The 27,240-nt window shown below is 44.2% G+C and overlaps 1 protein-coding gene across 1 annotated transcript in view; it reads right to left on the reverse strand.

Annotated features, from left to right (window-relative positions):
- ANXA4 (annexin A4) overlaps window positions 1-27,240 on the reverse strand; it is a 74,468-nt gene that overhangs the window by 14,160 nt on the left and 33,068 nt on the right. The window contains exons 3-8 of the mRNA XM_027622320.2: window positions 12,666-12,753; window positions 8,669-8,763; window positions 6,162-6,275; window positions 5,249-5,339; window positions 3,617-3,696; window positions 1,603-1,659 (exon numbers count right to left, since the gene is read on the reverse strand). Coding sequence (XP_027478121.1) covers window positions 1,603-1,659; window positions 3,617-3,696; window positions 5,249-5,339; window positions 6,162-6,275; window positions 8,669-8,763; window positions 12,666-12,753 — 525 coding nt within the window. The remainder of the gene's footprint in view (window positions 1-1,602; window positions 1,660-3,616; window positions 3,697-5,248; window positions 5,340-6,161; window positions 6,276-8,668; window positions 8,764-12,665; window positions 12,754-27,240) is intronic.

Genomic DNA, 27,240 nt, shown 5'->3' on the forward strand with positions numbered 1-27,240 from the left:
GCAAATACTCCCCTTGTTGCTGATATAAGTCACAGAGCAAAGGCTGAAAAGGTTTTCCTCCCGTTTTATCCTCTAAGAGCTGAAATCTCCCTGCAGTTGTTCTTAAATTCCTCACCTCTTGGTAAGACTTGAAAGGATCCAGAAAAACCTACTCTGAGCTCTACTCCTTGTGTCCGACTTCCCCAGCCCAAACTTACTTGGAAGCCCCTTTTCACCTTGATCACTCCCAAGGGGAACTGTGCTCCTTGAAGAGCCCCCAAAACATTTGTTCATTGAATTGCATGGTTTTAAAAAATTAGACAGACCTGGATTCTAAGAGCCCAATTCCACCAGCTATGTGATCTGGGACAAGTTACTTAAATCTTTGCATCAGTTTCTTAATCTCTAAGGCATACGAAATAATAATATCTACCCCACAGATGTGTTGTAAGGAAAAAGCATAAGGTTGTAAATGCAATGCCTGGCACCTAGGAGACCCACCAGAAACTGACGGTGGGTATAATGTCTCCAGAATAAATTGCTCACTAACTCTTCATTTAATTTGAGAATCACCCAGGCTATGGAGGCTCCTTCCAACATGCTTCCAAAAATGCTGTCCTTGAGGTAGCTGAAATTCACATAAGCATCCTGGAGTTCCAATGTCTTCAATACTTCCTCCCTCCTCAAAGCTTCTGGATTAAAGGCAATTTCCTATTTCTCCAGTATGGGATGGGCCCCCTTGTATCCTCAGAACTCTTAAGACACGATTACCCCTCTCCCTTCTGGTGAAAGCAACAGGTTCTTTCCTGTAGAATCCATAGTGATTCATACCTCACATACTGAACGGGACCAATCCTTCCCTATGGTTGTATATTGGTTAAGAGTACAGGGTCTAGATCCAAATTGCCCAGGTTCAAACCCTAGTGCTGCCATGTATTACCTGTGAACTTGAGCAAGGAACTGGACTACTATAAGCCTCAATTTCCTCATCCATAAAATGGGGATAGCAGTACTTGGTTCGTGGGCTTATTGCAAGGATTCAACGACATACTTCATGTCAAGAGCTCACAACAGTGTTTGGTACCTGGTAAGGACCTGTTTTTTATTAGCTACTGTAATTAGTGTTATCTGGCCACAGTAAATGAATCGGGGGTTGGTGCCAGGACAGCCATCAATGGGCTGGGCACCAGGGAAACAACTGCTTCTTGGGGTTTGATATTAATTTTACCCAACAGGGTACACACTGTGCCAAGCTCTTTTACACAGGTTCTAGCAAACGTTCTCTCTGGGGAAGTAAAAATGCAAGGTAAACAAAGCATAGGCAGGTCCCTTCACCTCCAGGTGATTCAGAAGACACTCCATGGTTCTCTGGGGTGGCCATACCATGATCTCAGTGTCAAGAACCCAGGGATCTTATATAATGATGCCCTGTGTCACCCCAAGCCCCAGGTATATTTCTGCAAGAAATTTCTGCTATTAAAGGTCATCTGTGGGAATCTTTTTTTATTTTAATAGAACATATCCCAGCCTGACCAATATACACTGAAATACAAATATAACAGGGGGTCCACCAACTAAGGCCTTACTGGCAAAAGAAAAGAAAGAAACTGCAGTTCTACTAACCTGAGCATCCTGTCTCATGAGAGCATCATCCAGATAATTTCCTTCATCCCTGCCACCCTGAGAAAAACAAAGCAAAGAGAATGAGACAGTATCCATGAAGACAGAATGTCCGGGAAGCCAAGGACATGGTCATTAGACAGAATGCCAACAGGGGTCACACTTCCAGCCTAGGGAGGGCTGAATGTGCTTCCATTATTCCTGTGGCTCTAACCTGTGCCTAGAAAACATTACCAACCAGAGAGCCAGAGATTCCTGAATGCTGCCCGGGTGTCTGTGCCAGGAGAAGTGAAGGAGAGCGAACCCCGCCTGCTGACCGCCCCTCCCCTGCTGTCTCCTCCCCTGCGCCACCTCCCCCCACGCCTATGTCTTCCTAGCTGACCAAGGCCTTCCTAACTGGCAAATCTACATTGATCAATTCTGCCAAACAGGGGCTGGGAAACAGAAGAAAAATCAAGAGTCTAGGACCAGCGGTGGGGCTTAAGGAGCATGTGAAAATGCTCCATCCCTCACGGACACCAGCTCTGGGAGAGGGCGGGATCGAAGCCTTGGAGGAATGCTTAAGGAGCCACAAAACAGGCGACTTCCCTCTAGTTTGTTAGACTATTTTTATTTGCTATGCTGTCTCAACATTCTATGGTCTAGGCATGGCTTGGCAGAATGCTAAATCTGGGAGGCAAAGAACAAAACGGGTAGGAAATAAGAAAAGTAGGCTGGCGTTATTAAGTATCAGAGACAGGGGAGAGAGAGGGTGCGAGATGATTTCCAGGGTCCTGCTTTGTTGGAAGAAGAGCAACAGTATTAACAGAAACAGGCAAGTCAGGAAGATGAGCCGTTTTGGGGGCGGGGGCGGGCAGAGAGAAATGAGTTCAGATTTAGGTTAGGAGGCCTGATTTGAGGAAGCACCTTAGAAAGCAGTGAGAAATGAGAGTCTTATACTCAGGAAGGAGGTCGGGATAAAGACAAAATTTGGAAGTCATGTGAAATATCTCATGAATGCATCATCTATTTTCTGGCACCTCTGATCCCACACTAGCCCAGTCCTGCTTTATTTCTCATCTGGAATATTGAAGTAACTACCTACCTGGCCTCCCAGCCTCCAGTTCAACTGATCTTACACATCATTATTACATTACTCTTCTGAAAATGCAGTTCCCTCCAGCGTTCCCAAACCTTCAGTGGCTCCCTACTACTCTTGCAACAAGGGATCCCAGGTCTTCCTTCCACCTTGCTCCTAGAATTGCCTGCCAACTGCTCAGTTAACTGACATGAAACACCCCATGGTTCCTGCCTCCTTGCCTCTTTCTGGCTGTTCTTCCTGTGTGTGATGCACCCACCTACACCTCTGCTTCTTGAAATCCTAGCAAACCTCCAGGTCCTCTCCAAACCGGCACCTCTGTCATGAAGGCTTTGCTTTGTTTCTGCAACCAGACTCTCTCCTCGAACCTTCTTTTTACTCTGTCCCTCTCCTTGGGCACTTTTCCTGCCTTTATTACAGCAACCTATGTACCTGATATATAAATATAATATTTATATATATGAGGGCGCCTGGGTGGCTCAGTTGGTTAAGCGACTGCCTTCGGCTCAGGTCATGGTCCTGGAGTCCCGGGATCGAGTCCCGCATCGGGCTCCCTGCTCGGCGGGGAGTCTGCTTCTCCCTCTGATCCTCCCCCCATCTCATGTGCTTTCTCTCTCATTCTCTCTGTCTCTCCAATAAATAAATAAAATCTTTAAAAAAAAAAAAAAAATTTATATATATGATAACATAAACTCATAAAGCAAGGGTATCTGGCATGTATTAGGTACTTGTATACACAAGTTTGAATAAATGGGTATGCGTGACTACCCAGAGTCTCTAAAAGAAAGAAGATGAAAACGACAGGCCCAAGAACAACACCTGGGGAATATGCACATTTGCGAGGATGAAAGGATGAGAAAGTCTGGAGAAGAGATATGGAGTGAGCGCCCCAAGGAACTCAACCCCTGTCAGAAGCAGCCCACAGAGGGAGCAACTCACAGCGGACAGAGACACCAGCACCCTCTGGAACATGAACGAAGTGTCAGAGCGAATGTCATCTTCAAGGCTCCGCCCATACTCTGGCAAGAGAGCAAAATGAGCTGCATCAGGAGAGAGTCCTGCCCAGCACCACGTCCTGCTCCAGAGCCGTCTGCCCTCCCCAAGATTAGCCAGTTTACTGAAGCAGCTCCTCATGAGGGTTTTCACCCTGCACAGTTTTTCAAAAACTGAACACTGATGAAATGGTCAAGGTAGGATTAGAGGAAACAAGATGTTCCTGTTCCTTAACATGGGAGGTCGAGGGGCGCCTGGGTGGCTCAGTCAGTTAAGCGTCTGCCTTCGGCTCGGGTCATGATCCCGGGGTCCTGGGATGGAGCCCCGCATCGGGATCCCTGCTCTGCGGGGAGCCTGCTTCTCCCTCTGCCTTTGCCTGCCATTCCCCCTGCTTGTGCTCTCTATCTCTCTGTCAAATAAATAAATAAAATCTTTTAAAAAAATTTTTAAAAAAAGAAAAAAAACATGGGAGGTCGAGAAGGCTGGGGCTGTAAAATTCTCCCTCTGTGGTTCCTACTGCCCAGGGCTCTGTCCTCACTGTGGTTCTCAGTGACACAGAGAATGGTGACTGTTGAAAGGAAAACAGAAAGCAGTTTCTGAACCCATGTTTGGGGACCTGCAGGGGGCTGTCAGGCCCAAATTCCAGCACGTGCCTTCTGAGAGTTTCCCCCAGAGAAGCTCTAACCCTTCACAGACCCTCAGGTTTAGAAAACCTATATTCAGCAGACGTGGGGATCTGAGTGCTTGAACCAAGCTCCCAAGGTCTAGTATCTCCTGCTCCGAACACTTACCAAAAAACTCTTATTGTTTTGTTTTCTTTCTACCGGAGTAGTGCATGTTTGCTATGGGAAACTTAGGGCAAAACAAATAAATAAAATGAAGGAGGAAAAAAAAACCCCCACAAAACTCTACCATAATCCCTTTAATAAAATTTAATAATATCCTTCAATACACATCTTGGTGACTACATAATACTCCACTGTGTGGGTGCACGATATTTTGCTTACCCAATCTGCTACTGTTGGATATTTTTAGCTGTATGAACAATACCAAATAAGCACTTTAGGATCTAAACCTTTTGTGCATTTTTTTATTGCCCTCTTAGGGCAAAAAGACATATTTTAAAGGCTCTTCATAAGTATCATCCTCTGGAGATTTTTAAGAGGGCAGTAAATGTCTATCTTTCTGAGATGGCTGGAGGATGTATACAGTCCCGTCTGGAGGTCAGAAGTTGGGCTAGACAGCCCCTCCAGGCCATTCCCTAGAATGTTAAGATTCATTGGTGCCACCACTTTTGAACAAACACGTTTGATTCTCTGCTTGATAATAAGAACCTTCCAACTTTCAGGGTCATAAAATGCTACACTGGGTGGCTTCAGTGGAGTGGCATCTTAACCAGAAAAGTCTTGAGAAGCCAACAGACTGTCATTTCCCTAGAGAGGGATCTGCCTGAAACTGAGGATCCCTCATGGTCAGTGTTGCTATGAAGGGGGGTTAATCTGTAGGTAACGACCCGCTGCTAGTTTACTTCTCAAATCACAGTGAAGCCTCAACAGGGCCACTGAGGACGCTACATACGAAGCTGGTAGGTCTGGTTTATGCGCCGGATCTCCTCGGGCGTCCGGGAGGCCAGGATCTCAATCAGGCAGCCCTCATCCGTGCCAGCTCCCTACACAAGAAACCCAGAGGAGAGGGAGTTTGGAGCCAGTTTACAATGTTGAATCCCAGACACAGAGGCATATATAGCCAGGAATCTGCAGAGAATAAAGACAACCCACGGGGTTCTAGCAACAGGATTTGCTAATTTTAATTGTCCTGCCCAAATTCCAATGTATTTATCATAATTGTTTTTAGTAATAACAAACATTTATGGGCTGTTTCTATTGGATGGTTATTGTGCCAGGTTATGGACAGGGCCTGCCCTCTGGGGGCGCTTAATCTTTCCTTGACTTCCCCTGTACTTTTCCTGTGAAGGGCAGAATCTCCTGGCAAAGACTGTTAACCTCTTTGTTTTCCCAGAACCTTCCACAAGGCTGTTTACGGACATGGTTGGGGAGGGTAATTGTATTTGAATTTCGTAGTTGATCATTCAAAACTGGCAGACCCTGGGCTGGGGCACAGTGGACCCAGCAATCAGGGAGGCCAAGAATCCTTTCTGACAATTCTGAGCCTACAGCAGACCCAGAGGCTCCACTGGGTCCACCATAAAGTTTCATATCTCGAAAGCAGCTAACACAGCAAGGAAGTTCCTAGAGCCGCACCACAGGCACAACCATCACCACTCCCTACGGAGCCACAGGAAAGAGCAAATGATTGCATCACTTTGTTGAGAACAACTCTTAAGTGACAACTGCTGTAATGTAATGTCATGTTCTCGCGTTGTCATCAACGAGGGAAACTCTCCTGTACCTCACCCTCCCCACTCTCACAAGGCTTTTGTCACTTTCTTGAGGAAGCCAGTCAGCGGCTGCAGGAGAGAAGGGCCACACACCTTCATGGCCCTCCGCAGCTCCTGCACGTCGTACAGCACGGTGGGCGTCATCATCCCCACGATCACCCGCTCAAAGTTGCCACTCAGTTCCGACTTCAAGTCGTCTATCAGGTCCTGCAAAGCAAGCAAGGGGCTCTGTGTAACTGCCACACTAACTTAAACCAGCCGCTCTCAAAGTGTGGGCCAGGGCTGCCTGGGGTCTCCAGACCCCTTCAGGGGGGCTGCAGGGTCGCAACTCTTCATGATAACACGAAGACAGTATTTGCCTTTTCACTGTCATTCTCTCACAGTTGTACAGTGGAGTTTTGCAAAGACTACTGGACACACGTACATTTCTACAATTATGTTACAAGGCTTTTTAAATGCCCCCTTTCCAACTACGTATCTGTACAAGACCAGATTTTCTTCCTATGCTTCAACCAAAACCACACATCACTGCAAACAGTGCAGAAGCAGATATGAGAATCCAACCGTGCTCCATTAAACCGGGCATTACAGAACTTCGCAAAATGTAAAACCATGCCAATTTTCTTGCTAAATGTTTTTGTCTTGGAATGTATAGCTATTTTTCATAAAAGTGTTATTTATATTAACATGTAATGTGTTTATTATTTTTAAATAAGTTTTAACAGATATATATTTTTTAAATGCCTGTTTTAATTTCTAATATGGCAAATATCAATAGATATAATCCACAAAAACAAAAAAGTCCTCAGTAAGTTAAGAGTGTAAAAGGATCTTGAGATCAAAAAGTTTGTAGACTCTGACTTAAATGTATTCACTCACTTAGCAATGTACTTTGAATATATTTCCGAGTCGATAATCACCTATGACATTTTTAACAGCTGCTAAAATTTCTATATGTACATGCAATATAATTTCTTTCATTGGTCCCCTGTTTCTATTTGTACTGTTACATATACATGCATTTAGCTGTTATCTTTGTGACCATTCATGATTATTTTTTTTAAAGATTTTATTTATTTATTTGACAGAGCAAGACACAGCGAGAGAAGGAACACAGACAGGGGGAGGGGGAGAGGGAGAAGCAGGCTTCCTGCGGAGCAGGGAGCCTGATGCGGGGCTCGATCCCAGGACCCTGGGATCATGACCTGAGCCGAAGGCAGACACTTAACGACTGAGCCACCTAAGGCGCCCCCATGATTATTTCTTAAGACTCAATTCCCAAAAAGAAATGTAATTCTTTGGACAAAGGACCAAATTCTAAAGAAGGTTATTCACATCTCCTCCTAGAACAGGTCAGAGAGTTCAAGAACCCACTTAAGATCAACCAATATAAGAAGCTCAGATACTGTTCAAGTCAGATCTCTGATTCTCACAAACCTGTCCGCACAGCCTCTGTATTTCAATCTCTTGTGCATCTTTTTATGTCAAATCCACACATACTCCATGAACGAACAAATTAGTGCTCAATCCGTTAATGCTGGGCATCTTAACAAACTGCCATCAGATGGGCTTTGTTCGGAGGCTGAATATTCCAATTCACATATCACATGAATGTTCACACCGATCTGTGCTCATTAAGTGTCTTTGGGACGGAGAAGAGTTCCAAATGCCCAAAAGACAGTCTGAGCTATGAAGAATCTCATTCCCCACTGGGGTCCCAGCCAAAGTTGGCATGCAGATGCCCTGGGGGATCGCCAAGCCAGCTCTGTCCCAGCCAGCACTTTAGTGCCAGTCTTCGAGAAACAGCTGCAGTTGGACTAGCTGTAAGGTTTCTCGAGGATAGAAACATTTACCAGAGTTACTGTACTCCGAGACCTAAAACACTCAGTGATAATGTTTCCTCCATAAAAAGATTCTTGCTAATCACACAGACAGGTTTTCAGTGAGGAGGAAAGTTTGGCTGGAATGGCTCTGGTAAGTGAGTTGCTGAAAACGGAGTGTGAAAGAGGGTCCCTGAGGGGTGCACGATTCAGAGCAGAAGGGGTGAGTGAACACCCTCTGAATGCATAAGCTTACAAATTATATACATGTTCGCCAACACACTGGCCTCATTCTAGAATTTGAGACGGTGTCCCTCAACTGAGGATCATCAAAGGAATGAATATATGTGACAAATGGGTTTAGGTGGAAGAGTCGGAATAGATTCTAAATCCTAGGAGAGCCTGTTTAAAACAAACTAGATATAAACACTGCTCCATCCACAGTGGCCTAACAGCAGCCTGACCCGGATCAGGAAGGCAGTGCTGGAAGGGTGGGGGCAGAGTTCACTGAGCGACCGAGTCCCTGCAAGGAGCTGGGTGGGAAGATACCAAGAGCCCCCTGAAATCACTGCTGGCTAAGGACAGTGGCGGGAACACGCTGAAACCGTTTTTTTTTTGTTTTTTTTTTGTTTTTTTTCAAGACCATCTTTAAACAGGGCAAGGATCTGCTTCTGAAAACCCAGGGCAACTTCAGGAATCTAGCTCAGGAAGAGACCCCAGCCTCCCTGCTGCCTGACAGGTTCTTCATCAGCCCCTGGAGCCGGAGAGGCTGCGGCCTACCCTGCCGATGGTGGTCTTGTAGGCCGTCCTGATTTCCTGGCGCTGGGCCGTGTTGCGGTAAGCGAGGATGCTGATGATGGCATCTTCGTCGGTGCCTGGCGGAGAGTGGGGACAGTGAGTGAGGTGATTTGAGAGAGGAGTCAGAAAACAGGTCCCCCAAGGACACCAGCGTTACCCCCAACACATGCAGAGCTCTTTTTAAGAGGTCCTTGTTCAGTAGGTTTGTCTATTTTTTCAGGAACCAGACACTAGATTTGAGTCTTAGCCTCTCCTTTTTTTTTAGCCTCTCCTTGAATCAACTGTTTACCACTGAAAAAAAGGCTAACTTCTCTGAGCGTCAGCTTCCTTACCCAGGAATGTGCGTGACCATAGCACCTTCCCTCACAGGGCTGCTGCAAGTGTTCAATAAAACAAGGAAGTGAATTCCTTAGCACAATGCCCCGCAGTGACTAAATAGTCGCTAAATGCTGACTGGGATTGTGTTTTACCCCTCCTCTGCAATTCTTTTCACGTCTTCTGGTTCTTCTCTTCTGTATCTTCCATGTTCTTGCTTTTCCTCTCCTCATTTTTTAAAAAGACATAATTTATCTATCTGAGAGAGAAAGAGAGAGAGCAAGAGAGGCAGAGGAGGGAGAGGGAGAAGCGGACTCCCTGCCGAGCGCAGAGCCCGATGCGGGGCTTGATCCCAAGATCCCTGAGATCACGACCTGAGCCAAAAGCAGACGCCTAACCGACTGAGCCACCCAGGCGCCCCTCTTCTCATGTTTAATCTTATCATTTCCTCTGAATTTTGAAACAATTCGGACTCTTAATTCACTCGCACTTTGCAGGGTTCTGCTTCTTAATTTCAGCATAATTAGCGAAAAGTGTTGTGTTAGTTTCAGGTGTACAATATAGTGATTCACCACTTCTGTCCATCGCTGAGAGCTCGTCACTACTGTACTCAACCCCCTTCACCCGGCACCTGCAGGTTTTTTTTTTTTTTTAAAGATTTTATTTATTTATTTGAGAGAGAGAGAATGAGCGATAGAGAGCACGAGAGGGAAGAGGGTCAGAGGGAGAAGCAGACTCCCTGCCGAGCAGGGAGCCTGATGCAGGACTTGATCCCGGGACTCCAGGATCCTGACCTGAGCCGAAGGCAGTGGCTTAACCGACTGAGCCACCCAGGCGCCCCAACCTGCAGAGTTTTAATGGGCTGCTCACTGCATGCACTGGCGCTCTGAGATCCGTAAATGTGTTTTTCATTTCCAAGCTATCCTTCCTGACCTCAGACAGTTCCCTTTTGATAACTGCTGACGAGTTCCCACTGTGCAATACCCGACCAGAACTTCATGAGAATTACAAATTTTAAATATCCTAAATTTTGTGTGCCTGTTTCTTGAAGCAACTTTGACGGGGCGGGGGAGGGGCTTTATTCTGATTTTTCAAAATCGGTCCCTTGTCTTAGTAACAGCTGGATGTTCACGTATGTTTGGTGAGTTTTCTGCTTCCTCACTGTTTAACCTGTATGGGGAATTGTGAAGGACGACGGAAGAGATTCTACTGGGATATTTCAGGGAGAAATGAAAAAGTCTAGATTTACCATAGTTATTCTTTGCAAGATTAGAAATCCAGAAACGTGTGAGCCGCAGGGACGGAAGCTACAGAACTTTGTTTACATACCTTAGGGACCTACTCTCTGTTCTCTTAAAAAAAAAAAAAGAGGTATCTATATACAACCTTCCTATTTTCCTTCAGAACTCTCAGTGAGGGAAGATCCATCTTTCACTCACCCGTTTCTATAAAAGGCACCATCCTTCTTTCAGTCAGGTTTGAACCCTCAAAATAGATTTTTTTTTTTACCCTCTCTCATCCTCCACATTCAAATTTCCTGCCAAGGCATACAAAATCTAACTCTAAAAATCGTTTTTGCCTCCATCCCCTCTTTGATTCCTACCACTACTACTCCAATTCAGGATTTTGGGGGCTTAGACACATGTAATGTCTGTTAACTGGTATTCTTATCTCCTAATTGGTCTTTCCAAAGATTCATTTTCCTAAAAAGATTTTGCCAGATTCATTTTCCTAAAAAGAAAAACTCTCAGAGGACCCCTCCCCTGCTCAGGAATACACAATGCCCCCCCCCCCCCCCAGTCATCTGCTGGATTTACTACAGGAGCTGCAGTCTGGCATTTGAGACTTTCTACAATATCCCATTCACTGTTGTAAATATCCACACAAAAGGATACCAGGCAGCCAAATTCACAGACCTAGCTCTTGAATTATTTAATGTACTTGATCCAACTGTACTGCACTCCTTTCTCCTGACCTTCTTCATTCCCAGTCTACTGGTTTGTATGTCCCTCTAGCCACCCCATAAGAGTGTCATGATTGTGGCACTGGTTTCCTGGACAATGCTTTTGGGTCATCCCCCCATGTCTGTGATTCTACAGGTGGCCTTCCTGGTAGCAACCCCAGGACCTCCCTTTGGTACCAGCCAACGCCTGCTTTCCAACTACCTCCTGCTGCAAGCCACCTCTCCATGTATTTACTGTGAGTCCCCTAGGCCTCAGCTAAACTGGAAAAGGGACAATGCTCACACTCCTCTCATGCCTTTGCTCATGCTATTGCATTCACCTGAAACACATTCTCTCTTGCCTCTACTGAAACAACTCATCTTGCAAAGCCCATCTCAAATTCTATATCCTCTGAGTTTTGCCTGATGCCCCCAAATTAAATGTGATCTCCTCTCTGAACCTAATGGGATCTCATTTGTGCCCCTCCTATCACTATCATATTGTGATAGCTATTATCACATTATTATAGTTATTTCTGTGCACACCTTACCCATCGAGCATCCATGGACTCGCTGGACTAGGTTTTATAATCCATGTCTCCTCCAACTCTCTGCCTTACATTGGTCCCCATATAACAGACATTGACAAGAACCAGTTGTCAAATGTCTCCTGACTTTTGAGAATTATGAATGCAATGTGGTCCACATTCTGAATTATGGTATTCTTGCTATATACCAAAGAAATAGGAAAACATGAAAAAAAGAGTGGGCCAAGCACACTTTCCATCTTATTTATGAAAAAGGGAAAATGAGGGGAAGGACATATCGATTCAGAACAATGTTCCATTCAGAGGTGGGCAGCAGGACAGCACAGGCACTTAAAACTCCAGCTCTGGAGTCACGCTGCCTCGGTCTGACTGCCTGGAATTGCCTAGAATCCTGAGTCTAACACCTACTATCTCTGAGATGTCGGGCAAGTTAGCTAACCTCCCTAAATCTCAACTTCGCAGCAGTAAAACAGGCTGTTGTCTGTTATTGTTCTTGTCGTATTTGCTGCTAGTAACACTGGGGCTAAGTAAAACAAGCTCTTTGGGGGGAGAAAAATTGGGAAATAAGGCTTCATGATCAAATGTTTTTAACTAAATCACAAGAAGATTATAAATAGCAGCTATGAACCAAGGGCACTTCTCTGGCCAAACATCCACCCAGGCAAGAGCGGCCAGAGCACGCCCACGTGCTGAGTGTGACTCATGGCTCAGTTCCACTTATTATGTGATTTCACTTCTCTGGGTCTCAGTTTCACATCCATGAAATGGGCTGAAAATAACAAGTGCAGTCGCTGCTTTCACTGCATTGCTGCGCTGTTGTGTACATACTCGTCGAAATAATGTTTGTGAAAGTGCTTTGTAAACCCTATGGCACCAAATACATACAGCACTAACTGGACAACTGATACATTTCTAAAGTTTACATTTAGATTTGTAACGTTCTCATGCAAAACAGATTTAAGTGGGGAAATCCAGAACGAGTGCATTAAATGTTAATTCTGTAAGAAAAGTGAGTAACGAATACCCTCCCATCTAATCTGTCTTAAAAGCCAACTTGTTCCCACTGTATTTTCTTAGAGACCTGCTCATTTTTTGCCAGTGGGCCCAGCACCCTCTGTGTGACCCTGTGATGCACAACACCTAAGGGCGTGTTTCCGTCCAGTGGGACACTTACCAAGCCCCTTCATGGCCTTCCTCAGGGTCTGGGCATCTTCAGTGGCACTGAATCCTGAAGCAGCTTTGATGGTGCCTCCTTTGGCTGCCTGGGCACACAGAGAAAGATGTGACTGAGTGGCATCATCTCCTTCAGCACGCATCTGCTGAGCATCTACCATGGGCCAAACACTATTCCTGGTGCTGGGGATACGGCAGTGAGCATGAGAGATGAGGCTCTTGCTCCCATGGAGCTGATGCTCTAGTTCAGGAGGAGGCAGACTGTAAATAAGCCAACAAATGAATATATACATGGTGTCCAGTGGTGGGAAATGCTAAGGAGCAGATAGAGAGGTCCCAGAAGGGCTGCTCTGGGTGGTGACATTTAGGCTGAGATCTGAATGACATGAAGCAGCTGGCCATGCAAAGATAGGGGGTTTCGGGGTCGTGGTGGTGGTGGTGGTGGTGGTGGTGGTGTTATAAGCAGAGGAAACAGCCAAGGCAAAGGCCCCAAGGCTGGAACTAAAGGAGCAGAAGAGAGGCCAGTGTGGCCCAAGTTGGTGTGGGCAAGGAGGACAGTGGTCAGCTAAGTTCCACTACCACCTGTGCAGTAATCTTGTTCCCCCACCCCCACCCCTGTGAAAGGAACATATCAAACCTGAATCCAATCAGGCCCCTAGAGCCAAATAGCAAGTTACAGATACTAGAAGAGGGAAATGTCAACCCATAGCACAGGGTTGTAATCAGCAAAATCCAGACTGTGAGAAACACTATTTGATGAATGATCTAGGTTTATCAACAAATCAACTGCAAAGAGAGTAAGAAAAGAGAGAAATGGGGGCGGGGAGAATAATAGCTTAAAAGAGATTTAAAAAGGCATATCAATAATCATAATTTGGATCCTAAATCAACACTAAAAAAAATGAGTTATGAGACAACTGGAAATCTGAACACTGACTTGATATTTGATGACATTAAGAAACTAGCATTAACATTTTTAGGTATGATAATGGTACGGTGGTTATATTTTATTTTTGAGAGTTTTAATCTCATATAGATTGAAAGGGTTTACAGATGAGAGGATAAGATGTCCGGAATTTGCTTCAAAATAACACAGGTCAGGGGAAGTAAGTGGAGATAAAGAAGAAACAAGACTGACCATGAGTTAAGAAAAGAATTATTGGTAGGCACACAGGGGTTCTTTTTAATACTCAGTCTACTACTTTCCTATGTTTTACACTTTTCCATAATAAAAGTTTCAAAAATGAAAAAGGGAGAAGGAAAATCAGAGATCTGGGCTGGGGCCAGAACAAGGCAGCCCGCACTGGGGTAAGGGGTTTATTGTCTGTCCTACGTGCAGTGGGAAGCCACTGGCAGGTTTTAAGCAAGGGGATGAAGGGGTATGATCTGGTTTACATGTTAAAAAAGATCTCTCAGGCTGCTGAAGGGAGAGGCAGAGACCAGTTAGGAATCTGGAGCAAGCCCCATAGACATGATGCTAGATAAGGGTGAAAGATTTGAAACGGGAAGAAACAGGCAGACTCAGCACATATTTTGGAGCAAAGGCGACAGAACTTGCTGATGGACGGATGTGGGAGGTGAGGAAAGAAAAGAATCAAGTGTAACTCTAAATCTTTCCCCTGAGCAGCCGAGGGCAGAGCGGTATCATTTACCCAAATGGGGAAAACTAGAGACCTACCAGATTTGGCATCGGGGGTGGAAGGCAGGGGGAGTGGGATTTAGAAGTTCTATTTTCAAAACGTTAAGCTTGGGATGTCCATTAAACACTCAAGTGGAGTTGTAAAAAGCACAGCTGGTTATAAAATATAAGCAGAAATCAAATCGAGACACATCAGCATGTGGATGGTATTGGATGAAATGACCTAGGGAGGAAGCGATTTCAACAACAGGGGTCCTAGGACAAGCCTGGGCCTCTCCGGTAGTAGAAGTCAAGCAGAGGAGAGCCTAGAAAGGATGATCAAGAAAGATCGGTCCTTGGGGCGCCTGGGTGGCTCAGCCGGTTAAGAGTCTGCCTCTGGCTCAGGTCCTGATCCCAGGGTCCTGGGACTGAGCTCCACATGGGCTCCCTGCTCAGTGGGGAGCCTGCTTCTCCCTCTCCCTCTGCCCCTCCCTGTGCTTGTGCTCTCTTGTGCTCTCTCTCTCTCAAATAAATAAAAGGAAGGAAGGAAGGAAGGAAGGAAGGAAGGAAGGAAGGAAGGAAGGAAGGAAGGAAGGAAGGAAGGAAGGAATGGAGGAAGGAAGGAAGGAAGGAAGGAAGGAAGGAAGGAAGGAAGGAAGGAAGGAAGGATCCTTGAAGTAAAAGGAAACCCGGGATAGCATGTTGTCCAGAGGCTGAGGAAGGAGGGAGGGGTCAGTGTGTGCCAAGGGTAGTGGAAGAGGAGGACACCAAAGGAATGGTCAGATTTGGCAACACGGAGGTTCCTGGTGACCCTGACAAGACCTTTTACAGTAGACTGGAGGAGACTGAAGCCTGACTGAGTGGGCAGAGGGGAAAATGGAAAGTCATGAGGAGGAGAGAGCCACCCTGGACAACAGAGATGATGACTAGCATCACTAGAAATGATCAAATGCCTTAAAGTAAGAGGTACTCTGATGTTACAAGGGATTAAAAGTTAGTGAACCTGAGGTAAAAGACCTGTACTCTGAAAACTATAAACCACTGATAAAAGAAATTGAAGATGACACAAACAAATGGAAAGATATTCCATGTTCATGGATTGGGACAACAAATATTGTTAAAATGTCCATACTACCCAAAGCAATCTACAGATTTAATGTAATCCCTATCAAAATACCAACAGCATTTTTCACAGAACTAGAAAAAAATAACAGTAGAATTTGTATGAAACCACAAAAGATCCTGCATAGCCAAAGCAATCCGAAAAAAAACAAAACTGGAGGTATCACCATCCCAGATTTCAAGATATACTATAAGCTGTAGTAATCAAAACAATATGGTACTGGCACAAAAATAGACACACAGACCAATGGAACAGAATAGAGAGCCCAGAAATAACCCCATTATTATACAGTCAATTGATCTTCAAGAAAGGAGGCAAGAATACACAATAGGAGAAAGTCTCTTCAACAAATGGTGTTGGGTAAGCTAGACAGCTACGTGCAAAAGAATGAAACTGGACCACTTTCCTACACCATACACAAAAATAAACTCAAAATGGGATTTTGAGTTTATTTTTTGAGTTTATTTAAAGACCTAAATGTGAGACCTGAAACCATAAAATTCCTAGAAGAAACCATAGGCAGTAATCTCTTTGACATCAGAGGTAGAAACATTTTTCTAGATATGTCTCCAAAGGCAAGAGAAACAAAAGCAAAATTAAACTACTGGGACTACACCAAAATGAAAAGCTTTTGCACAGTGCAGGGAACCATCAACAAAACAAAGAGACAACCCACCGAATGGGAGAAGATATTTCCAAATGATATATCCGATAAGGGGTTAATATCCAGAATATATACGTAATTTATTGTAGAGAGCAAAATGGAGTCCCTCATTTCAAGCAGGAGCCTGGGTCAAGCAATGACGCAAGCAGTTAAGGTACTGCAGCTAGGAGATATGGTGGGGACCAGCGTCAGCTGACACTCCAGAACTGATAAGGAGCAGAACCAGAGGAGGTCTGCGGGGACCCAAAACTGATTAAATCCCTTTAAAAAGGGAAGGATTTTGGCAGCAAACTGTCAGACTCTTCAGACATGACCCCTCTATGTCTGACCACTTAAAAAAGGCAACTGCCACTGAAGGCTCTGCTGGATTGATCTTCGAACAGAACCGCGATCCTTCACTGCTTGAACATCAGAAGCAGTAGTGCCGAGAGCTGACCCGGACCAGACCAAGGCCTTATCTCAACTGCGGGCCCACAGACTGACTTCACGTTTGGTTCCTTAACTTCCTGCACCCTTCTGTGAGCTTGTTTGTTGTGTGGCTTGTCTTCTGTCCTGGCTTGTGTGCTGTATAAGAAGCCAAGTTTAATCACATGTGAATTGTCATTGGGTTTGGAATCCTGAACCCGCTTTATAATTGTGATTTGACTTTGCTTTAGGATTGAATAAAGCTGACATTGTGGAAAGACACAACTCATGTATGCGCCTTCATAGCGTGCTCATGACATTTACACAAACTCAACATCAAAAAAACAAATAATCTAAAAATGGGCAGAAGACATGAATAGAGATTCTTCCAAGAAGACATACTGATGGCCAATGGACACAAGAAAAGATGCTCAACATCACTCATCACTAGGGAAAGGCAAATCAAAACCACAATGAGGTATCACCTCACACCTGTCAGAATGGCTAAGATCAAAAACAAGAAACAACAAGTGCTGACAAGGATGTGGAATAAAAAGGAACCCTTGTTGCTGCTGGCAGGAATGCAAACTGGTGCAGCCACTGTGGAAGACAGTATGGAGGTTCTTCAAAAAAGTAAAAACAGAACTACCGTATGATTCAGTAATTCGACTACTGGGTATTCCAAAGAAAGCAAAAACACTAACTCAAAAGGATATATGCACCCATATTTTTATTGCAACATTATTTACAATAGCCAAAATATGGAATCAACCCAAGTGTTCGTCCACATAGATGAATGGATAAAGAGGATGTGGTAGATATAATACAATGGAATATTACTCAGCCATAAAAAAAAAGAATGAAGGGCACCTGGGTGGCTCAGTTGGCTAAGCGTCTGCCTTCAGCTCAGGTCATGACCCCAGGGTCCTGGGATCGAGTCCCACATCAGGCTTCCTGCTCAGCGGGGAGTCTGCTTCTCCCTCTCCCTCTGCTCCTCCCCCCTCCACTTGTGCTCAATCTCTCTCTCTCTGAAATAAATAAGTAACTTTAAAAAGAAATGAGTAAAAAATTTAAAAAGAATGAAATCTTGCCATTTGCAGCAACATGGATAGATCTAGAGTATTATGCTAAATGGAATAAGTCAATCAGAGAAAGACAAACACCATATGATGTCGCTCATATGTGGAATTTAAGAAATAAAGCAAATGAACAAAGAAAAAGAAGACAAACAGAAAAACAGACTTTTAACTACAGTGAACAAACTGATGGTTACCAAAGGGGAGGGGGCAGGGATGTGGAAATAGGTGATTGGGATTGAGAGTACTATTATGATGAGCGCTGAGTCATGTAAAGAGTTGCTGAATCACTATATTGTACACCTGAAACTAATGTAACACTGTATGTCAATGACACTGGAATTTTAAAAACTAATAAATAAAAATTTAAGATGAGTGAACCTGATCCTGTCAAAATAAAAATCAAAAATTAAAAACAACAGCAAGCAAAACAGAGGCCAGTGACCAGTAGGGACCACCGCCGTTGTATTAATGATTTAGAGATAATTTACTGATTAAGATCAAGGTGCCCTGAATGTCTTGAATATATTTACTGATTTATTAATACGTGATTTATGTTGTGGGAGGTAGTGTAGACAAACACATATAATGCAATATGAAAAATCAGACTCCTGGGTGACTCAGTCAGTTAAGCGTCTGCCTTTGGCTCAGATCATGATCTCAGGATCCTGGGATCGAATCCCCTACTGGGCTCCTTGCTCAGCGGCAAGTCTGCTTCTCCCTCTCCCTCTGTGATCTCTCTCACTTTCGCTCTCTCTCAAATATATAAATAAAATCAAATAAATAGGGGTGCCTGGGTGGCTCAGTCGGTTAGGTGGCCTGCTCTTGATTTCAGCTCAGGTCATGATCTCAGGGTTCTGGGATCAAACCCCATGTCGGGGTCCAGGTCTACCTAAGGATTCTCTCTCTCCCTCTCCCTTTGCCCCTCCCCTGTTCTCTCTCCCAAATAAATAAATAAATCTTTAAAAATAAATAAATATGTAAATAAGTAGATGGGGAAATTCAGTGACAGGGCATAAAACACAGAAAACTAAGGTAAAGCTAGGGGGGTGGGAAGGAAACCAAAATGCAGACCTTAAGAGCCTATACAGTTATTAGAGGGAAGCCACAGATTTCTCTGCCTAGAAGCCAAAGCAAGAGGGAACTGTAATCAGTAATGAGAGATTCACTGTGTCTGTAAGAGGAAAAGAGACCAGTTGCCCCAGAACTGCCCTGCTTTTCTTTGTACTGAGATTACAGAGAGGCAATCTGCATTACTAGAGCTCTTCTGGGCTCCTTGATTTAGCAGTAGAGAGTAGAATCAAACTAGCTTTGGGTTTTTGTTTTGTTTTTTAGAGAGGAGGGGGGAGACAGAGAGAAGAGAGGGTAGGAGCAGAGGGAACAAGAGAGAGAGTCCCGGGGCGCCTGGGTGGCTCAGTCGTTAAGCGTCTGCCTTCGGCTCAGGTCGTGGTCCCAGGGTCCTGGGATCGAGCCCTGCATCGGGCTCCCTGCTCAGCGGGAGGCCTGCTTCTCCCTCTCCCACTCCCTCTGCTTGTGTTCCCTCTCTCGCTGTCTCTGTCTATCAAATAAGTAAATAAAATCTTTAAAAAAAAAAAAAAAAAGAGAGAGAGAGTCCCAAGCAGTCTCCATGCCCCAGCCTGGAGCCTGACACGGGGCGTGATCTCATGACCCTGAGATCATGACCTGAGCTGAAATCAAGAGTTGGGACGCCTAACCGACAGAGCCACCCAGGCGCCCCACTAGCTTTGATTTTAAATATATCTTCCTCTCCGTATTGGACACTAAGCATTATTACAGCCCTTCAGCAACCCATGTTTTGATATTCTGAATTCTGTTTTCTTGTCCTTAAAAATGACCCAATTAGTCATGATCAGCATTAGAACTGTTCTGCCTCGTCTCCTTTCCCTTAGTTAATTTGTCAGGTGTCTGCATTGTGGTGTGCATTTGATTGGCTGAGGTTGCACATGGGGAGGATCTAAGTGATCTTCTTGGCACCAGGATGTCAATGGGGTTCAGACCAAGCTGGATACCTTCCTCTGTTCATAGATGGTGCTATGTGCTTTTACGATGCTAGGGCTCACAAGCTGAGGGTAAGGCTAAATTTAGGGCTCAGGTCACATAGTAGGTCTGTTTCTCCTGACTTTTCTGATAACGTCCTTTTTGGTAAATGGTGGTAGGATGTTATGGTAATGGGAGGAAACAGAACAGGGAGATGATATGAATTATTGAGTGAGAAGGGTTTTATATCTTATATAAGCCTTGGTTGAAATGTACCCATAGCCTTATGCCCATGATCCGGTAAAATCTAATATTCATGAAGAGAGTTCCATCTCCTCTACATCACTCTTAGGGTCACGAACACTATAAAGGGAATTCTGATATTGAGGGAAATTTCATCTGTGGGTCTTTGTGAAGGAGACACACTGGGCTACAGTGAGAGGTAGTAAAGCTTACTAGGGGGAACATGGATATTGGGGTGGGATAGACCCAGCTTTGAATCTTAGCTTCAACCCTTTCCTTTTTTTTAGAAATGTGTTTTTTTTAAGATTTTATTTATCTGACAGCAAGTGAGAGAGCACAAGCAGGGGGAGCAGCAGAGGCAGAGGGAGAAACAGGGGCTCAATCCCAGGACCCCGGGATCATGACCTGAGTTGAAGGCAGACGCTTAACCGTCTGAGCCACCCAGGCATCCCGGCTTCAACCCTTTCTAGCTGGGTTGTCAATAGGGGGAGTTTCATTTTTCTCACCTGTACATTAAGATTAATGATATCAACTCACAGAGTTCTTGAAAAAATGAAGCAGAATAATATAACAAAGCATTTAGCACAGAATCCAGCAAAGTAGTAAACACTAAAACAAAAATTCAAACTCAGTGGCTATCATCGCCATCATAATTATTAAATATGACTTCAACAAGATCTCCACAATAAATATAAGAGTGAACATTCTTATATCTATTTCTGATAATCTCTCTTTTTTTTTTAAGATTTTATTCATTTATTTGACAGAGAGAGAGACAGCGAGAGCAGGAACACAAGCAGGGGGAGTGGGAGAGGGAGAAGTGAGCTTCCCACAGAGCAGGGAGCCCGATGCGGGGCTTGATCCCAGGACCCTGGGATCATGACCTGGGCCAAAGGCAGACACTTAACAACTGAGCCACCCAGGTGCCCCTCTGATAATATCTTAATGTAAGCCCATGGGGTAATGCCAAAGCAAAATCCAGAATAGAGCATTTGTACAGGTGGCAAAAACAACGTAGAATAGATCAAAGGCTCTCTGATGATTTAATTTCACCCAAGGACATAATGTGGACCATCTAGAGGAACAGAGGATGTTTATGCCCTTAGGGAAGCTCTCTCTGAGGACACACTTTGCTCACTGTGGTCCACATCGAGCCCATCCAAAGGCCTCAGGTACCAGAGAGTATGGGCCTTGCCTGCTGCAAGCCCAGGCCTTCACCTCCTAGATATGGTCAGCATCTAGCATTTAGTCACCACTCTGTATACACCTGACAGAGGAAAGTAGAAGTCAATGACATTAACTTCCTTGGACACTGTTAGAGGTTGAATTGTAACCCCCCAAAAGATATGTTGAAGTCCTAACCCCCAGGACATCAGAATGTATTCTTATTTGGAAATAGGGTCATTGTAGATGTAATTAATTACATTAAGATGAGGGCATTCTGGAGTAGGGTGAGCCCCTAATCCAATATGACTGGTGTTCTTATAAGACAGCACGTGAGGGCGCCTTGGTGGCTCAGTTGTTAAGTGTCTGCCTTTGGCTCAAGTCATGGTCCCAGGGTCCTGGGATCGAGCCCCGCATCGGGCTCCCTGCTCAGCAGGAAGGCTGCTTCTCCCTCTCCCACTCCCCCTGCTTGTGTTCCCCCTCTCACTGTGTCTCTCTCTGTCAAATAAATAAGTAAAATCTTAAAAAAAAAAAAAAAGACAGCACATGAAGACACAGACACATGTCCAGGGAGAACACAACATGATGCTGAAGGCAGAGATTACAGTTAACCCTAGGACTGCCAGGAAACCCCCAGAAGCTAGGAAGAGGCAAGGAAGGAGTCACCTACAGATTTGCAGAGGGCTTCTGACCCTGCCAACATCTTGATTTTGGATTCCTGGCCTCAGAACTGTGAGGCAACAAATTTCTATTATTTTAAGCCACGCAGTTTGTGGGACTTTGTTATGGCAGCCCTAGAAAATTAATACAGGTTCTTTCATTCTTTTCTACTATGCATCAATAGTAAGTAATAAGCAAACTGGTGATTTGCTGTCAAAATTCCAACATGGCCCAACTCAGCCATTGGCTTCACTATGAGACAACTTTCTGAGTGAAATGTTTCACAGGTTTCTTTTGGGGCTTTATTGCAAAATTTTGGATGGTGCCCAAAACACTGCATTCGACTTTAACACAAACTGCATTGCTGAGGGAGGCTACTGTGGGATTAAAATTAATATCTAACAAGATGAATCAATGGAGGGATTTGCAAAGATGTTTCAGCTTATCAATTAACATTCTCAGTGACTCTTTCTTCCAGGAAAAAGATAAGCTCAGGAAACTTGTTCCTGGTCGCCCTGCAGTAACCGTATTGATCAAATTCCAGGGTGTAATGTACCATTATCCATTCTGGGGAGGTAGGGGATTCTATCCCAGGAAGGCTTCTTGTGGCAGCAGGCAAAGGAAACAGGGAGGATGTAGGAAAGAGTAATAAAAATGAATGGTTAGACACAGGCGTTAGAGCACTATCGATGAAATATTATTCAGTTATTAAATAATCAGGAAGTTAATAAATGTCAAAAGTTGGAATCCAATACAATGGAATACTGTAGGTCCACAACCTCCTCAGGAGCTTTCCTGGCATCATGTGAAGCTGACCCCTGTAGGCAGAGGGCACAGGAAGACTGAAGAAAACAAGCCGCTCCATGTCGGTAGGTGACAATTTTAACAATGGCAAAGGGAACTTACATATGAGGCTTGTCTTGAGCGGCAGCAAGACAAATTGATCCCTAGACTCATCCTTGAAATCTTAAAAAGTTTATAAAGAGGTCCTAAATGGGCTCAGTCGTATATACCGTGCAGTTGTCTTCAACCACACATCACCACCTCAAGGCAATCTCCTTGGAGCAGTCTCTGGGAGCAAGAAAAGTAAGCGGAACCCACGTTCCAGACGGGCGGGAGTGAGGAGCCTCTGACTGTCCACGTCAGTCAGTGGTCATATCTTTTTTGATGATAATCCCCAACAAATACTAATCAGCAATAAAAAGTCATGAAGGAACAAACTGCTGACATGCTCATAGTAACGTGGATGGATTGCCAAAAATACAACACTCGGTGAAAAAAGCCAGACACACAAGAGTACCTATTCTATGGTTCCACTGATAGGATGTTCTAGAACAGGCAAAACTAATCTATGGTAATGACAATCAGAACAGTGGTTATATTTCTGGGGTGGAGTGGAGAGCAGGGAGGGGACCAACCTGAAAGAGGCATAAAGGAACTTCCTGGAGCGAGGAAATGTTCTTTCTTGATAGAGGAGTAGGTTACACGGTCCATGTTTGTCAAAACTCATCTACCAGTAACCTTAATAGCAGTGCATTTCACTATGTGTAAATTAAAATTATTTAAAGGGGCGCCTGGATGGCTCAGTTGTTAAGCGTCTGCCTTCGGCTCAGGTCATGATCCTAGTGTCCTGGGATCGAGCCCCGCATCGGGCTCTCTGCTCAGCGGAAAGCCTGCTTCTCTCTCTCCCACTCCTCCTGCTTGTGTTCCCTCTCTCGCTGTGTCTCTCTCTTCAAATAAATAAATAAAATCTTTAAAAAATTAAAATAAAATCTATTTAAAAATATTGTAAATACTTGAATATAGTAGCTTTTAAAACATGTTTTCTTTTTAGAAATGTAACGTATGGGGGGGGCGGAGCAAGATGGCGGAGGAGTAGGAGACCTGGATTTCATCTGGTCTCAGGAATTCAGCTGGATAGGGATCAAACCATTCTGAACACCTAAGAACTCAACAGGAGATCGAAGAAAAGAATAGCAACAACTCTCTGAACAGAAAAGTGACCACTTTCTGGAAGGGAGGACGTGCGGAGAAGTGAATCCGAGGCGATATTTGGGAGGACAGACGGCGGGGGAGGGGGCCTCCGTCGGCCGCGTCTGGCAAGTGATAGAGCCGCGGAGCACAAAATCAGAACTGTTAGAAGTCGGCTCCACTGAGGGACGTCGCTCCAGTGGCTAAGTGGGGGGTGGAACCCTCGTGGGACAGTGTGGTCTCAGGACCCTCGGGGTCACAGAAAGACCGGGGGCGCCTGAGTGCAGCACAGCTCCCAGGTATCGGAGAGGGGAAGCCGGCTGCAGAGACGAGGCCAAGGCATGGGCTCTCAGCTCGGGGTTGCCATAAACCGTGATCCGCGGCCCAGTCGGGCCACTGCTCCTCCAGCAGGGACCCAACAAGCGGCAGATGCGGGGAGACTCCCCTTCCTCCCCAGGGAGGAGCGGCGCGGGAGCGCACCACAGGGATCTGCTGGGTTTGGAGACTCCACAGGGGGTCGGGTGCCAGAGATGGAAACGCTCGGTCACAGGCCGGGTGAACACGGAGTGCGGCCGGAGACCGGGGAGACGGGAGTGATTGACTGCTTTTCTCTGGGGGCGCACTGAGGAGTGGGGCCCCGAGTTCTCGGCTCTTTCGGGGCAGAGATTGGGAGGCCGCCATTTTCACTGTCGTCCTCCAACGCTGGACGGAAAGTTTGCAGGCAACAAAAGCTCCCGAGAGCAAACCCGAGCAGATTGCTTAGCCCAATTGCCCCGGCAAAGACATTTGGGAACCATGGCAACAGGCCCCTCCCCCAGAAGATCAGCATGAACAGCCAGCCAAGACCGAGTTTACCGATCCATGAGAACGGGAGAACTCCAGCGCTACGGGAATACTGCACATAGAATTCATGGCTTTTTTACCATGATTCATTAATCTTTCAAAGTTAATTTTTTTAACTGTTTTTTTTTTAATTTTTCTTTTTCCCTTTTTCAAACAACATCTTATCAATCCCTTTTTTAAAAAAACATTTTTATTTTTCATTTTTAGTCATATTATATCCCTTCATAGTAGTTACCCTTATTTTTGGCAGTATATATATATAAGGTGTTCTCTCTTTAAAATGTTGAGATACAGTTTCTTCTAACAAATCAAAATATACCCTAAATCTCTAGTGTATGGCTTTGTTCTAGTCTCCTGCCTGATTACATTCTCCCCCCGTTTTTTTCTTTCTTTCTTTCCTTTTTTTTTAATCCTCTTCTTTCTTTTTTCAAACATCTTCTTATCAATTCCTTTTTTAAAATTTTTTATAATTTTCATCTTTACAGTCATATTCCATTCCTTCATCGTATCAACCCTTATTTTGTACATATATAAGTCTTTCTTTCTTTAAAATTTTAGGAGGCACTTTTCTAACAGACTAAAATACACCCAAAATCTAGTGTGTGGCACTGATCTATGCATTAGCCTGATCATATTTGATCATATTCTGTTTTTTTTTTGTTTTGTTCTGTTTTTGTTTGTTTTTATCTTTATCTTTTTTTTTTTCTCTTTCTTTTTTCTTTCTTTCCCTTTCTTTTCCCCTGGTTTCAGGTCTTTTCTGATTTGATTAGAATATATTTTCTGGGGACGTTGTTAACCTGTTAGCATTTTGTTCTGTCATTCATCTATTCTCCTCTGGACAAAATGACAAGACGAAAAAAATCACCTCAACAAAAAGAACAAGAGGTAGTACCGTCTGCCAGGGACCTACTCAATACGGACATTAGTGCGATGTTGGACCTAGAGTTCAGAATCATGACTTTAAAGATACTAGCTGGGCTTGAAAAAAGCATGGAAGTTATTAGAGAAACCTTTCTGGAGAAATAAAAGAACTAAAATCTAACCAAGTCGAAATCAAAAAGGCTATTAATGAGGGACAATCAAAAATGGGGGCACTAACTGCTAGGATAAATGAGGCAGAAGAGAGAATCAGCGATATAGAAGACCAAATGATGGAAAATAAAGAAGCTGAGAAAAAGAGAGATAAACAACTACTGGATCACGAGGGCAGAATTCGAGAGATAAGCGATACGATAAGACGAAACAACATTAGAATAATTGGGATCCCAGAAGAAGAAGAGAGAGAGAGAGGGGCAGAAAGTATATTGGAGGAAATTATAGCAGAGAACTTCCCTAATGTGGGGAAGGAAACAGGCATCAAAATCCAGGAGGCACAGAGAACCCCTCTCAAAATCAATAAAAATAGGTCAACACCCCAACACCTAATAGTAAAACTTACGAGTCTCAGACACAAAGAGAAAATCCTGAAAGCAGCTCAGGAGAAGAGATATGTAACCTATAATGGTAGAAACATTCGATTGGCAAGAGACCTATCCACAGAGACCTGGCAGGCCAGAAAGGACTGGCATGATATCTTCAGAGCACTAAACGAGAAAAATATGCAGCCAAGAATACTATATCCAGCTAGGATGTCATTGAAAATAGAAGGAGAGATAAAAATCTTCCAGGACAAACAAAAACTAAAGGAATCTGCAAACACGAAACCAGCCCTACAAGAAATATTGAAAGGGGTCCTCTAAGCAAAGAGAGAGCCTAAAAGCAGCATGAACCAGAAAGGAATACAGACAATATACAGTAACAGTCACTTTACAGGCAATACAATGGCACTAAATTCATATCTTTCAATAGTTACTCTGAATGTAAATGGGCTCAACGCCCCAATCAAAAGACACAGGCTATCAGACTGGATTAAAAAACAAGACCCATCGATATGCTATCTGTAAGAAACTCATTTTAGACCCAAAGACACCCCCACATTGAAAGTGAAGGGGTGGAAAACCATTTACCATGCTAATGGACACCAAAAGAAAGCTGGGGTGGCAATCCTTCTATCAGACAAACTAGATTTTAAACCAAAGACTGTAATAAGAGATGAGGAAGGACACTATATCCTACTTAAAGGGTCTATCCAACAAGATCTAACAATTGTAAATATCTATGCCCCGAACATGGGAGCAGCCAATTATATAAGGCAATTAATAACAAAAGCAAAGAAACACATTGATAACAATACAATAATACTGGGGGACTTTAACACCCCCTGACTGAAATGGACAGATCATCTAAGCAAAAGATCAACAAGGAAATAAAGACTTTAAATGACACACTGGACCAAATGGACTTCACAGACATATTCAGAACACTCCATCCCAAAGCAACGGAATACACATTCTTCTCTAGTGCCCATGGAACATTCTCCAGAATAGATCACATCCTAGGTTACAAATCAGGTCTCAACTGGTACCAAAAGACTGGGATTATTCCCTGCATATTTTCAGACCACAATGCTTTGAAACTAGAACTCAATCACAAGAGGAAAGCCAGAAAGAACTCAAATACATGGAGGCTAAAGAGCATCCTACTAAAGAATGAATGGGTCAACCAGGAAATTAAAGAAGAATTTTAAAAATTCATGGAAACCAATGAAAATGAAAACACAACTGTTCAAAATCTTTGGGATGCAGCAAAGGCAGTCCTGAGAGGAAAGTATATAGCAATACAAGTCTTTCTCAAGAAACAAGAAAGGTCTCAAATACACAACCTAACCCTACACCTAAAGAAGCTAGAGAAAAAACAGCAAATAAAGCCTAA

Source organism: Zalophus californianus, chromosome 8 (genome assembly GCF_009762305.2).
Source record: "Zalophus californianus isolate mZalCal1 chromosome 8, mZalCal1.pri.v2, whole genome shotgun sequence".
Lineage (NCBI taxonomy): Eukaryota > Metazoa > Chordata > Mammalia > Carnivora > Otariidae > Zalophus > Zalophus californianus.